The sequence below is a fragment of the Diaphorina citri genome, unplaced genomic scaffold, assembly GCF_000475195.1.
Source record: "Diaphorina citri unplaced genomic scaffold, Diaci psyllid genome assembly version 1.1 scaffold385, whole genome shotgun sequence".
NCBI classification, from domain to species: Eukaryota; Metazoa; Arthropoda; class Insecta; order Hemiptera; family Psyllidae; genus Diaphorina; species Diaphorina citri.
In genome coordinates this window covers 163,217-177,800 of record NW_007377820.1, presented here as the reverse complement: position 1 = coordinate 177,800, position 14,584 = coordinate 163,217, and the positions used below count along the sequence as shown (strand labels likewise).

Here is a 14,584-nt window from a genome sequence, read left to right as displayed (position 1 = left end):
TTCTGGATCAAGGTATTTGATTAAAATCTCGATCCAGAATTCAGAGAAATACTTGTAAGATCAGCATCAGCAGGTGAATATTGATATGTAAGGGCAATATTTCTGTCTAGCTCAGTCGAAAATTATTGAGAAAGATAGGGTTAACGAAGCCCTAGGCCCTAGAGATACTAGTTACCAAGCACTTGAGTTCACCAAAAACTGGGGAAGTATTTTGAGAGGACAAATAGCGCGGAAAATCCTTTTGTTATTATCTGTTTCGACGTGTCAGTAGGTATTCGATCGCCCGTTTGATCGCCTGGCCCATTACGTGCTGCTAGCTTTTTCGGAGTACTTACTCAACCTTGCAAGGACAAAAAATGAGGATTTGGTTTAAATTTCAGCAAAACTTTAAGGACCGGACCGGACCGGCAAGGTGGCTTTTTAACTCCGGATTAGCTCTCAGCAGCGTAAATTATTCTTGGGTGCACCTACAATCTACAGGCGAAAACGAAGGCTTTTGAACTTACATTCTTTCCGCGTTGATCGGCAGATTTCCAGGGACCTGAGTTAGGCCCCGATGAGAGCAATCGATAGTTAATCCAACACAGGTGCAGGCTCGCGGACATTTCGACAGCTCCGTTTGTTCTCCAATCGAAATGCCACTGGCCTCCAAAATCGGATGCCCTCCAATCCGAGTGGCACTGGAGATGTCGTTACCTCCAGAACCGGCGAACACTACAGGGCACAGTAAAACCACACAGGTAAACACAAAACCAAACGGATTGGCCGAAATCGCCATCACTTTATTCGATAAACCCCACATTGTGAGGATCGGAAAAAAATTTCGAACGATTTTTTTAAACCATGCAAAAAGAACGCGGAATCACATTTTGGTAAAATAAAATCACTAATTAATAATTAAAACACGATCATTAAAATTTGAAAAACAAATTATTCAACAATTTTAAAATAGGTAATTCACGAAAAAAATTCAACACGAAAATAATTTCGAGAGAAAACACGCGACGTACTCCTCACGCGCTGACCTCTACTTCAGAACTAAAAACACGATCATTAAAATTTGAAAAACAAATTATTCAACAATTTTAAAATAGGTAATTCACGAAAAAAATTCAACACGAAAATAATTTCAAGAGAAAACACGCGACGCACTCCTCACGCGCTGACCTCTACTTCAGAACTAATTTTTTTTTAAATTTTTGAACGCGAAAGGCGAAGAAACAAACCTGAACAGAACTGAACGTGTTAATTCCTGTTTCTTTCCGAGCTTTATTTTGCGCTTTCAGCATCTAACGTGCACCGACTATTTCGATTTGTTTTTTTTTTTTCTGGAATTTGGTACCTAATCAACCGAAAGTATTTTGCAATTAACCAACTGGATTTTGCTATTATGAGTTTGTTTGAAGCTACAACTACAAAGTGATATTCTCTGGTCTTCCGATTTCTTGAGGTATTTTGGAACTGTCAATTACCTAAGTAGGTAGGTACCAATACGCGGGCATTAATTTGTTCAAGTCATTAAGCGCAGTTATCAGGACCTATTATTTTGAAGCTACAACTACAAAGTGATATTCTCTGGTCTTCCGATTTCTTGAGGTATTTTGGAACTGTCAATTACCTAAGTAGGTAGGTATAGGTACCAATACGCGGGCATTAATTTGTTCAAGTCATTAAGCGCAGTTATCAGGACCTATTAATGAACTTTAAAAGTTGTGATGTTGAACTGGTATCCTTGCCTTACAGCAGGTCCCTGGTTTAATACTGATTAAGTATGATTACTGATCTTTTTGAGCTTTTAGTTTTGAATGATTTTTTTATTATTATTTTTATATCATTTGGACAATTTCGGTTCGATTGACAATCACTTATTAGAAGGGACTATGTATTATACCTACATACCGACCTAATGACACAACTTTATTTGGGCAGAAGTCATCCGAGAAGCCTGAATAATCCGAAGATCTCAAGGATTCTTGATTTGATTTTTCGATTTTACTTTCATGTAATGATTTAAAATCAACACTAGAGCCCGTTCTCCCTTTATTCCTTTAAATATTTCCTAATAACTACCAATATAGTGTGGAAGTCACCCATCCATTTTTTGAACTAGAGCCCGTTCTCCCTTTCTTCCCATTATAATGTTTAAGTCACCCATCCATTTATTGGCCTTTCTCGGCGTAGCTTAACATAGGTGACGCTAAAACCGGTCTTAAATGATCGACTGAAGTGTTATCTAAAACTTTCTCGCTTTGAGTTCATAGGTCGTCGCGACAAATTTCAAGATCAGAGCTCATTTGTGTGAGAAAATGTGAAAAAAATCGCCCAAGAACCAGGTTTTTTGTTTTTTTGGTTCTCTGGACAAAATGTGCACTACCACTTTCGTGTTCCTGGTAAAAAGACCTTTCATTTGATATATAGGTCGACCAGGTTTGGATAAGTCCTTCTATGTCTATGGGGACAGACAGAGAGACAGAGTGACAGACTGACGACACCGAAGCGAATACAATAGCCCGTCCCTTATACCTTTTTTTTTATTACTATCGTAATAATAAAGGAAGGACGGACTAAAAATGGGGAAAGAGGAGGAAAAGAAGATGGGAGAAAGAGGAGGAAAAGAAGAAGATAGAGAAAGGAGTAGAAGAGGAGGGAGAGGTTTAGTTTTGAATGATTTTTTTATTATTATTTTTATATCATTTGGACAATTTCGGTTCGATTGACAATCACTTATTAGAAGGGACTATGTATTATACCTACATACCGACCTAATGACACAACTTTATTTGGGCAGAAGTCATCCGAGAAGCCTGAATAATCCGAAGATCTCAAGGCAAAGAAAAGGGGAGCAATCTACTGTTTAATTACCCTAATAAAACACCGATCTTTTTAATGGCATTTACAATCTTAAATCGTAAAACTAAAGGGGAGCAATCTACTGTTTAATTACCCTAATAAAACACCGATCTTTTTAATGGCATTTACAATCTTAAATCGTAAAACTTTTTTTATTTCATTTATTTTTTTATACACAATGTTGAAATCTTCAACAATATCATTCGAATAGAAATGCTTCTTTGGGTTTCAGTTGAATCATAGTTGCTTGGGACCAGTACCTACCAATGATTTCGTGGTTAATGGTGAAACACTTCCTGTTAATCCTGTGATCTTGGGGCTAAAGAACATAGGGATTTTTATTGCACCATCAGCTAATACATATAGTTATACATTATTATTAGTTTCGCAATAGGTACGTATTATGGTTTGTTATGAAGATATTGTGTAGAACCTCCAATACTCGTAGAGCTCCCCAATGATCAAGATTTTAGGCCAAATCTGAAGTTAATAGGATCAAATTCCCTTCCTTAGTATTTAACTGGTTTGTTATGAAGATATTGTGTAGAACCTCCAATACTCGTAGAGCTCCCCAATGATCAAGATTTTAGGCCAAATCTGAAGTTAATAAGATCAAATTCCCTTCCTTAGTATTTAACTGACCGGACTAAAAGTGCCGATCAATACCTTTCGGTATTATCAATATTTGCACCGTGTGTGAGTACCAACCTACCAACAGCTAAATACCTATCAAACTGGGGTAGTAGGAACTTCAAAACCTGTTGATAATGGGTCTTATCGTCCCGAAATCGAAGAGAGAAGGAAGACAGGATAGCAGAAAGCCAGCCGTTCCGAGAACGAACATTATCCTCATGACATGTTATTTGCGCTTTTCATATTCATAAACGCTGAGGATATGAGACATTGAAATGGAGAAGCAGGCACAAGGTGTCATTTTTGACGGATTTTTCTCCTAATATTACCTACTCGTGTTTTTCAAAGGGGGGAATGTGGAAAGAAAAGAGCAACCTTTTCCAACTCTTTTTCTCTATTATTCCAACCCTTCTGTTTATCCCCCCTCCGTTTTGAATTAAATTATTGACCTAATCTGTTTAGTTGAAGGCAGTAAGTACTAATAATCTGATATACCAATCATATGTAGGAATTCCACAGACAAACAAAACACGGATTGACCTATAAATATTAGCACTTGAGCTTTCACGCCAATTTATCGTACGGAGAGCCAATTATATCGCATCAGCGAGTAACAAGACCAGAGGAACTAAAAATCCAGAAACAAAGACCTTAACAAGCGTGTAAATATAATGATCAAAATAATGATATATTAAAACCCAAGAGTAAAAGAACATGATAAAGTTCTCGGTTTTCATAACCTCTAAGGTGAAACCCGACTGAAAAGTGTTGCCAACTTTGGAACGCTTGATGAGTTAATAAAAGAAATAAAGAACGAACAAAACTTGTTCAAAAAGTATCAAATTCCTTTGATATGAGAACAGAGTCTGTGTACATAACGTTACAATACGTACAGGGTGATATAGACTTACCTACATTATTTTTTGCTCTCTTGCTGGGTTTGGCATATCAACAGTTGATGAGTTAATAAAAGAAATAAAGAACGAACAAAACTTGTTCAAAAAGTATCAAATTCCTTTGATATGAGAACAGAGTCTGTGTACCTAACGTTACAATACGTACAGGGTGATGTAGACTTACCTACATTATTTTTTGCTCTCTTGCTGGGTTTTGGATATCAACACATCAAATTCCTTTGATATGAGAACAGAGCTGTGTATCTAACGTTACAATACGTACAGGGTGATGTAGACTTGCGTTCCTTTTTGCTGAACTGAATTATCTCTGGCAACTTTCTTTCTAGAACAGTACATGGGTTTGGTTCCCGCTTGTCCGGCTTTTGATACCTGAGGGTATAAGAGTGTTCATTTGTTTGATACCTGAGAGTATCACAGTGTTCAAGTGCTCTAAATGTGTGCCAAATTCCTGCTTAATCTCCTAGTTTTTACAACCTACTGCCCAAATAGATTTGCAAAATGTTAATTTCAATTACTAAGTACCATCAGTACGACCGAAACAGCGCTTTTCATGGAAATACTTTTTGGACGCAAGTTGTATCGATCGATTTTCCTTCAATGTCCTTGATACCTGAGAGTATCACAGTGTTCAAGTGCTCTAAATGTGTGCCAAATTCCTGCTTAATCTCCTAGTTTTTACAACCTACTGCCCGAATAGATTTGCAAAATGTTAATTTCAATTACTAAGTACCATCAGTACCACCGAAACAGCGCTTTTCATGGAAATACTTTTTGGACGCAAGCTGTATCGATCGATTTTCCTTCAATGTCTCTCTCAACACTGTCAACATTCCTGTGCACCCTGTATTTTCACATATTGTCAGAACTTGGCTGTCATCTTCCTTCAATGTCTCTCTCAACACTGTCAACATTCCTGTGCACCCTGTATTTTCACATATTGTCAGAACTTGGCTGTCATCCTGTAGACTGTAGATACCATTGATACTTGACTTGTGCTTAAGTCTATGACCTCCTCAACTTTCCTATCTCGCATATCTTTATTCTATTCTATGCTAGAGTCGCACCCACGCGAGCTTGTTATCACTGAGTCTATTGGCACTGGTGATAGAAACAAAAGACAAAATAGCAGTAGACACAGAGACCGTTTCCATATGCTGAATTCAATTTTATTAATAAACCATAAAGCGTGCTTAAACTTTGACTGCACGAAAGTTCAATCGATATGACATTTATACAGGATGGAACATAGGTTGGTTCAAGTATCATTGATTACTTTGGTTGAACCTATTTGCTCGAGTAAGCTCAAATGAGCTGTGCTTTATCAAAGTGTTGAAAGGGAGTGGCAGAGATTGCCTAAGGCAATAACCAAGCCTTCTTTGGAATTTGCTAATACATTATTTAAATTCAAACACAATAAAGAATTGTTTATAATGTGTAAAGTAGATTTGTCACTGCACAAACCGAGTCAAACAGACTGTTGATGTTTTTTGTTGAGACACATCAAAATGAGTGTTTTCATTCAGAGAAATTTGTTGTTTTGATTCAGGGAAATTCTAAACAGTTTCTGTGGTTACGCCACGCGTTGGTTGGGAAAAAGTTTCATTTCCAAATGACAGTGATAGCCACCAGACGAGGGATGTCAAATGCAGATTTGTTTTAACTCACCGTTTGGGGCGTGCCCTTTTCGTTTTGGAATACCGCACATAAGTTAAACTCAGCAATCGGGGTATTTTGAAGTAAAATAATCTGCGAAGGAGGTGACGAAAAAGGCTTTGGGATTCCTAGGTCCAATCCTTCAGGACGTAACATCTTCCTTTTCGAAAATTCTAAGATTTTGTTAAAAATCAAACACCTTTATGCCAAAGGCATTTCCTCAAATTCTAGTGAAGACACACACTATTGTATTCTGTGCAATACTGCACCATTGCCCATCAATAGTGACTTGGAGACTAGAGATAGAGACTTGCTATAAAATGAAAGTACCTTACATGAGATGTTAACGGGAGAGATTGGCGAGAGAGTAGAGAAAAAGGAAACAAAGATTGATGCAAAACAAAAGATGCCAGAACATGGAAATATGGCGAACGACGGAACAACGCATGCATGGGATTTACATTATTATCCGATGGATATATGCTTATTTATGCAAATAGCATGTGGGTGAGATTACGGGCACAACTATTTATTCTGCCACAACAAGAGTAGGCTATGTAGAGGTGCTTAGCTAGGGCCGGAGAAAAGGGAAAGAATGTTATGGTTTTGCCAGAAAGATATGGAAGGCTATGCCACAACAAGAGTAGGCTATGTAGAGGTGCTTAGCTAGGGCCGGAGAAAAGGGAAAGAATGTTATGGTTTTGCCAGAACATACCCTAATCATAAATCGATTGACTTCTGTGAATGAAGTGAAGTATGAAAATATCATTTGAAATATGATTCTAAAGTCCTCTCGCCCGTAGACGGTTTGTATAAATATCCAGGCGGACATTCTCGGAATATTAACAAGTTTCCAACTTTTTTCTCCGAAAACGAAAATAAGTTAAGAAAAAATCTTTTTAAGAACGAAAGCTCCAAAGATTGTTCACGACATTGCTTTTCAAAGATAACACTTGAGAACTTTTAGCTGGTTTTACTTTTCAATAGAATCCGGAGAAAAAGGCTAATTATTTTTGTATTGCCAATATAGGCTTATCCACAATTTGAATACCTTTCACATGTAGTCAAGTGTGAGAATGAGAAAGCTAAGAAAGAAAACTAAACCCGCCATAAAAAATTAAGTTGAGAGAGAAAAAACTTGAAATAATAAAAAAGCGCCCAATAAGTTTTCTCTAGTGAAGAGCTGAAATCTCGTTTTTGAATAAATATGCTTCAGATATCTAGGTAGGTACTTGTAAAAATAATACTCAAATACTCAATATTATGACTCTCACTGTCATTTATTAATAAATATTTTAATATTAAAAATATCTAGATTCCCATTTATATCTTCTCTAATTTTATTCATCTTTCCCTGAATCCCGTCCTTGGTAATACTTGAGAATTAGCTAGAAAATTGGCAATGTACCCGATTTGGAAATCAAATTCTCACCATCTCCCACACTAGGTAATGGAGATTTTGAAAAGGGAAGGTAGGTACGTACACTAGGTAGACAAATAAAAATGAACACTTACTTATTTCTGTATTTTCACTTTTTTCCGTGTTGAACATAGCGCCCAAGATTTGAAAATAGAAAGTGGTATTAAAGTGAAGAGCTTATTAAAGCCTCGCTGTTAACTTTTCTATTAAATAACGCTTGAAACGAGAAAAAAAAGTGCTGAAACTTGCGCTATAAATAGTCGCATTAGAAAATAGAAAGTGGTATTAAAGTGAAGAGCTTATTAAAGCCTCGCTGTTAACTTTTCTATTAAATAACGCTTGAAACGAGAAAAAAAGTGCTGAAACTTGCGCTATAAATAGTCGCATTTATCTGTTATCAGGAACTTACACGTGAGAAATAAACAAGATGATTTCCTGAGCAGAGGACAAAATTGTTTCCTGAAAATCCTGAAATTATGTCACGGGAAACACTCGTTCACTTCTACCTCCTTGAACAATTTTGTATGTTTGGGGATACCTGGGCGATTTAATTTTAAATATTGTAAATAAATTACCTACTCTTGTCATCCTCTAAAATTTCATATTTTCTGAGAAGGTCTTGTTATATTCTATTGGATATGCTTTAAAATCTTTAAATGTTGGTGATTTTCAAGATGAGAGAATACTTTAAACATTAGGAACATATTTTGTAAATCGGCTTTAGGTAAATGGTTCCAAATGATTTCCTGAGCAGAGGACAAAATTGTTTCCTGAAAATCCTGAAATTATGTCACGGGAAACACTCGTTCACTTCTACCTCCTTGAATGATTTTGTATGTTTGGGGATACCTGGGAACCTGGGTGATTTAATTTTATGTGGGCCCTAACTGGGTAGTAATATTGTAAATTACTTGTCCGTGAAACTTCACATTTTCTGAGAAGGACTTGTTAGGTACATATATTCTAGTGGATATGCTTACAATACGTACCAACATTTCAAGATGAGAGAAAATATTATGGTATTAAACATTGGAAGCATATTTTGTAAATCAGCTTTAAGTAAATGGTTACATGACCAATCGATCTGAATCAAATCCGATAAAAATCAATGATGTCCAGTGTCCGATTCAAGATTATGTGTAACCCTACGGTAATCAATTACAACGATGTCAGATATCATAAAACCCTGAAGTTGTAGTTGAACCTGGCGTAGGTTTTGATTCAAACAGAATTCAGAGAAATACTTGTAAGATCAGCATCAGCAGGTGAATATTGATATGTAAGGGCAATATTTCTGTCTAGCTCAGTCGAAAGTTATTGAGAAAGATAGGGCTAACGAAGCCCTATCTAGCCCTAGAGATAGAGATACTAGTTACCAAGCACTTGAGTTCACCAAAGACTGGGGAAGTATTTTGAGAGGACAAAAAGCGCGGAAAATCCTTTTGTTATTATCTGTTTCGACGTGTCGGGAAATCCTCGCCTTGCACTTTTGTGTCTTTTCCTGTTTTTCTTTTCTTTTCCACGTAGAGAACAAAACGAATTTTCCAACTGATTTCGTATTCTGCGAAAGTTTTTCCATTTTCTATAACGGATTATTAAGACATTCAATTTTAATAAAATGTTTGCGAAAAGAGCGAGTGGAAAGAAAAGAGCAACCTTTTCCAACTCTTTTTCTCTATTATTCCAACCCTTCTGTTTATCCCCCCTCCGTTTTGAATTAAATTACTGACCTAATCTGTTTAGTTGAAGACAATAAGTACTAATAATCTGACATACCCACATAGGAATTCCACAAACAAAAACACGGATTGACCTATAAATATTACCACTTGAGCTTTAACGCCAATTTATCGTATGGAGAGCCAATTATATCGCATCAGCGAGTAACAAGACCAGAGGAACTAAAAATCCTGAAACAAAGACCTTAACAAGCGTGTAAATATAATGATCAAAATAATGATACCGATGCGGACATGCAGAGAAAGTAATTGCGGAAATTTAAAATTTACAACCCCCTCTGTAAGTTTTCTGAATGGACTCAGATTCAAATCCCTCTGAAAGGCAAAGGTCTCAACCAGCAAACGATCTATTGGAAAATGTTTTCAAAACAAGGGTAAACTGTTTACCTTCCTTTTGGTATCCAACAGAGTTTAGAACTTTGAATTTCTCCACAGTGCAACACAAAGTCATTTAGACATATCCTACACATGTCCAACATACCCTACCCCACTAACCATCCAACAGAGTTTTGAAACTAGAAGTTGATGCACAACTTTGTAGCCAGCCTGTCTATGGTCCTGTTGTGTTGGGGATCTAGTTGATTACTGCAGCAAGCTCAGCACTGAAATCACAGGTGAATGAAGATAGGTGGGACGACAGGCCAGTGATTAATTTTATGGTTTTCACGTGGGGTATTCAAATTGGATGTAAACAGGTGTTCCCTGGCTGGTTTTGGTGTGTCACGTGGTGTAAGGCCCAAACCTGTGACACCTAGGATGAACGACCTTTGAAGAGAACCGGTAACACTTGTTGTACCACAATAGTTGTTGTAGCCACAACACTTGGATATTTTTGCATTTTTTACACCACCGGAAGAACATGGTTTGTTGATACAATAATAAATCATAGATCCTACATTGGAACAAACGGAACTTTTGTGTAGGTGTCGATGTGACCCTATTTATTTCAGAGAGTTTTCATTCTTTCCTTCTGGAAGCTGTGTGACGGTGGAAAAGCTTTTTACTGTCGATACTGCTGATAGATTTACTTGTGTACTTGTACCTTCAAATGTGTACATAAAGATGTTGCCCATGTCTTTTTCCAAGTGTAGTAATAAATTTACATGGTACGGAACGTATAAATGTGTTGGTACATAGTACGAAGATGCATGGACAACATGTTTTATCAATGGGGTTATTGGTTTTGGTGTGTCACGTGGTGTAAGGCCCAAACCTGTGACACCTAGGATGAACGACCTTTGAAGAGAACCGGTAACACTTGTTGTAGCACAACTTGGATATTTTTGCATTTTTTATACCACCGGAAGAACATGGTTTGTTGATACAATAATAAATCATAGACCCTACATCGGAACAAACGGAACTTTTGTGTAGGTGTCGATGTGACCCTATTTATTTCAGAGAGTTCTCATTATTTCCTTCTGGAAGCTGTGTGACGGTGGAAAAGCTTTTTACTGTCGATACTGCTGATAGATTTACTTGTGTACTTGTACCTTCAAAATGTGTACATAAACATGTTGCCCATGTCTTTTTCCAAGTGTAGTAATAAATTTAGATGGTACGGAACGTATAAATGTGTAAGTACGAAGATGCATGGACAACATGTTTTATCAATGGGGTTACTGAGTTTCTTGTAGAATAGAGACATAAAGATGTCTTCATGACCTCAACAAGTTACATCCACCATTAACCATGGATGCTACCAAACGTAATCTTAGTTTTAGTAGATTAAACAATGCAGCATAAAATCTGCAGATAGATTAGGAAAAGAACATGAAAGAAGTGAAATTAATTTGTCTTGCAATGTGAGTTACCCACGTACTTGTGTTTGCACTGGACAAAATTTCATATCAACTCCACAAAGTAAATTAAAAAGACATCAAAATTGTTTGGACAAAACTCAAAATTGTGAATTATTTTATTTGAGTTTTTTATGATGATATTAGAACGCATAAATTATGAAAGAAATTTCAATTCGGAAAAAATAAATAAAATATTCGAACGTGTGAAGTAAATTATTACACATTTCATATCGCATACTTTGGTGGCCTTTACGTAACGGTGGGCTCTTTTTGTGGATTAGTGGACCTTCGGAACCTTTAATGCAAATTTGGGCAGAAAAAATTAGGACTTCCCTGATCTTCCAGTCGCTGGGTAGGATACTCATCCCTCAATCACTCATGAACAGATTTGTAGCTACTCTTTATCCTAGTATGTAAATCTAGTTTTATCAGTGTTCGGAGTTAGGATGTTCAATTCATTCCATTTTGACCTTTCCTTAAGTCGCTCGGATTTATGACACGAGCTCACATGGGCGCGAACATTGTATTCTGATGACCTTTTCCTTTTCAAGCCATAACATTCTCGAAATTAAGGGAAAACGGTATGGAATTATATTTCAACATTTAAATGTTAATAATGTTTACCATTTCAACTATTTTTGCTCGAATATGTTCGTTTCTACTATCAAAACAAAATCAGTGACAAGCTAATTATAGGTGATATCAAGATCATGAAATGTTGATCGTGCGGGTCGATACAAATTGAGATTTCATTCCAATCAAAAGCACAGAATCAGCAAAGATGAAATTCGGATTAGAACCTGAATTAAAAACAGCCGACTAAGGGCAATTATTGATTGCATGATCAATCGGATAGAATTGCATGCGATACACAACATCGCATGACGACCAATGGTTTCAATTCCAAATCTGATGCAAACAAAAAGTGCCTTTCCAATCAAAAGCACAGAATCAGCAAAGATGAAATTCGGATTAGAACCTGAATTAAAAACAGCCGACTAAGGGCAATTATTGATTGCATGATCAATCGGATAGAATTGCATGCGATACACAACATCGCATGACGACCAATGGTTACATTTCTAAATCTGATGCAAACAAAAAGTGCCCACAGAAGTTCCTTCTCACAAATTCTATAAAAATGGGGTTAATTAAAAAATAGAATTAAAAGGAGAAACGGGAGAAAAAACTGCTGTGAATAAAATAACAACAATAAAATGTGAAAGAATATGATGTGGATGTTTGGAAAAAGGCGTCTTTTGGGAGGATATTGATTTGACACATTTGTTTTTGAACCCATCAAACTCAGATGAGGTTCTAATGAAAGGGGGATAAAAAATTGGATACAATAAATAAAAGGCTCTCCTAAAAAGATAGGCGCGAGAAAAATGACAAACTTGGTGTCGATTACAGTCAGTAGATTTTGAAGGGACGTGAGTGTGTTTCTATTTTAAATATGGGTGTGGATATTGATTTGACACATTTGTTTTTGAACCCATCAAACTCAGATGAGGTTCTAATGAAAGGGGGATAAAAAATTGGATACAATAAAATAAAAGGCTCTCCTAAAAAGATAGGCGCGAGAAAAATGACAAATTTGGTGTCGATTACAGTCAGTAGATTTTGAAGGGACGTGAGTGTGTTTCTATTTTAAATATGGGTGATTCAGAAAACTTACAGAGGGGGTTGTAAATTTTAAATTTCCGCAATTACTTTCTCTGCATGTCCGCATCATCAAAAGATATCTACTATTATGATTTACAAGGATCCAATTTCAGAAAACTTACAGAGGGGGTTGTAAATTTTAAATTTCCGCAATTACTTTCTCTGCATGTCCGCATCATCAAAAGATATCTACTATCATGATTCACAAGGATCCAATTTTCTTCAGCTTGCCAAGGGGGAGTTGGAGACCCAGCACAACTTTCTAACCCTCCTATGTCGAGGCTTATTATTATTACCGGTCACAAGTCTATTCCTATTACCTAATTGGGAATCTGGACATCTCAGATCCTTCCTACGTGCTGAATAAGTAATGAGCTGAAAAAGATTGAGGATTATTGCTGAAGACAAATTATTCCTCGACTAAATAAATATTTACGAATGAAGTGTTGAAGGTTTTGAATATCCAATGTTGAATAATCTCCGGCATACTGTCAAAAAGTTATGCATAAAATATGGTGTTTTATTTACTCCTCAACAACTATACCATCTACTATCTAGTACGTTAGGTAACAGAATCATGTATTTTGTGGCTATGCAATTCTGTACTTATTTCAATGAGATCATGGGCCCATCCAGATCGAACAAAATATGTGACAAACCAAGATCCGAGTTATTGGTATTGGTGGTGTTTTTTTACCCTTCCAAAGGGTTTGATTTCAATGAATCAACGCATGATGCAAAGATCAAGCTTAAAAATATGAAAGATCAAGCTTACAGTCACTATAGTGGTACAAGATCTACCAATCTTGGCTGTGCAAGTCAAGCTTAGCAGGCTGAACTCTCTGACCCAATACTCCGACCATTTCTTGTCCACTAGAACTATTGATTTGACACATTTGTTTTTGAACCCATCAAACTCAGATGAGGTTCTAATGAAAGGGGGATAAAAAATTGGATACAATAAATAAGAGAATCTCTTAAAAAGATAGGCGCGAGAAAAAAGACAAATTTGGTGTCGATTACAGTCAGTAGGTTTTGAAGGGACGTGAGTGTGTTTCTATTTTAAATATGGGTGTGTAATTCGGCCTCCTCTATTATTAATGTTTCATTTTGAAATAGTGGGTGGCTCAACCCTTTCAAAGGGTTTGATTTCAATGAATCAATGCATGATGCAAAGATCAAGCTTAAAATATGAAAGATCAAGCTTACAGTCACTATAGTGGTACAAGATCTACCAATCTAGGCTGTGCAAGTTAAGCTTAGCAGGCTGAACTCTCTGACTCTGACCCAATACTCCGACCATTTCTTGTCCATTAGAACTAGAATGTCTGGAAATTCCGATTTATTATCGGTGAATCACTAAGAGAAGAGAGATAACAGGGATAGACAGACTGGGACTAAAATATACGAGACAAACTTATTATAGGTACCGTTGTAATTTATATAAAAGTACATACGTAAAAAATATATACCATTAAAAAATATATCTAGATATACATTTATAAAAAAACTTTTTTGAAACTGTGTTCGAGTATTCCCATGAATTAAAACCAGACACACACGAAACCACTAGAACTAGAATGTCTGGAAATTCCGATTTAAGTGAATCACTAAGAGAAGAGAGATAACAGGGATAGACAGACTGGGACTAAAACATACGAGACAAACTTATTATAGGTACCTACCGTTGTAATTTATATAAAAGTACATACGTTAAAAATATATACAATTAAAAAATATATCTAGATATATATAAAAAAAACTTTTTTGAAACTGTGTTCGAGTATTCCCATGAATTAAAACCAGACACACACGAAGTTTCAACGTCAATCACAGAGAATTGTCTGGGAGTGACAAAGTGCTGAGCTGAATGTAATGAATGCGCTACTATTAACCCCCGGGGGT

General features: G+C 36.4%; 2 protein-coding genes across 2 annotated transcripts in view; one reads left to right on the top strand and one right to left on the bottom strand.

The window, feature by feature from the left end:
• LOC108252275 (protein slit-like) overlaps positions 1–14,584 on the top strand; it is a 174,428-nt gene that overhangs the window by 16,064 nt on the left and 143,780 nt on the right. The gene's annotated exons all lie outside the window — the stretch shown is intronic.
• Positions 341–1,025, bottom strand: LOC113467037 (protein slit-like). Its single transcript, XM_026822932.1, has one exon. It carries the CDS (start codon positions 800–802, stop codon positions 503–505), a length of 300 nt encoding a protein of 99 aa, XP_026678733.1. The 5' UTR covers positions 803–1,025; the 3' UTR covers positions 341–502.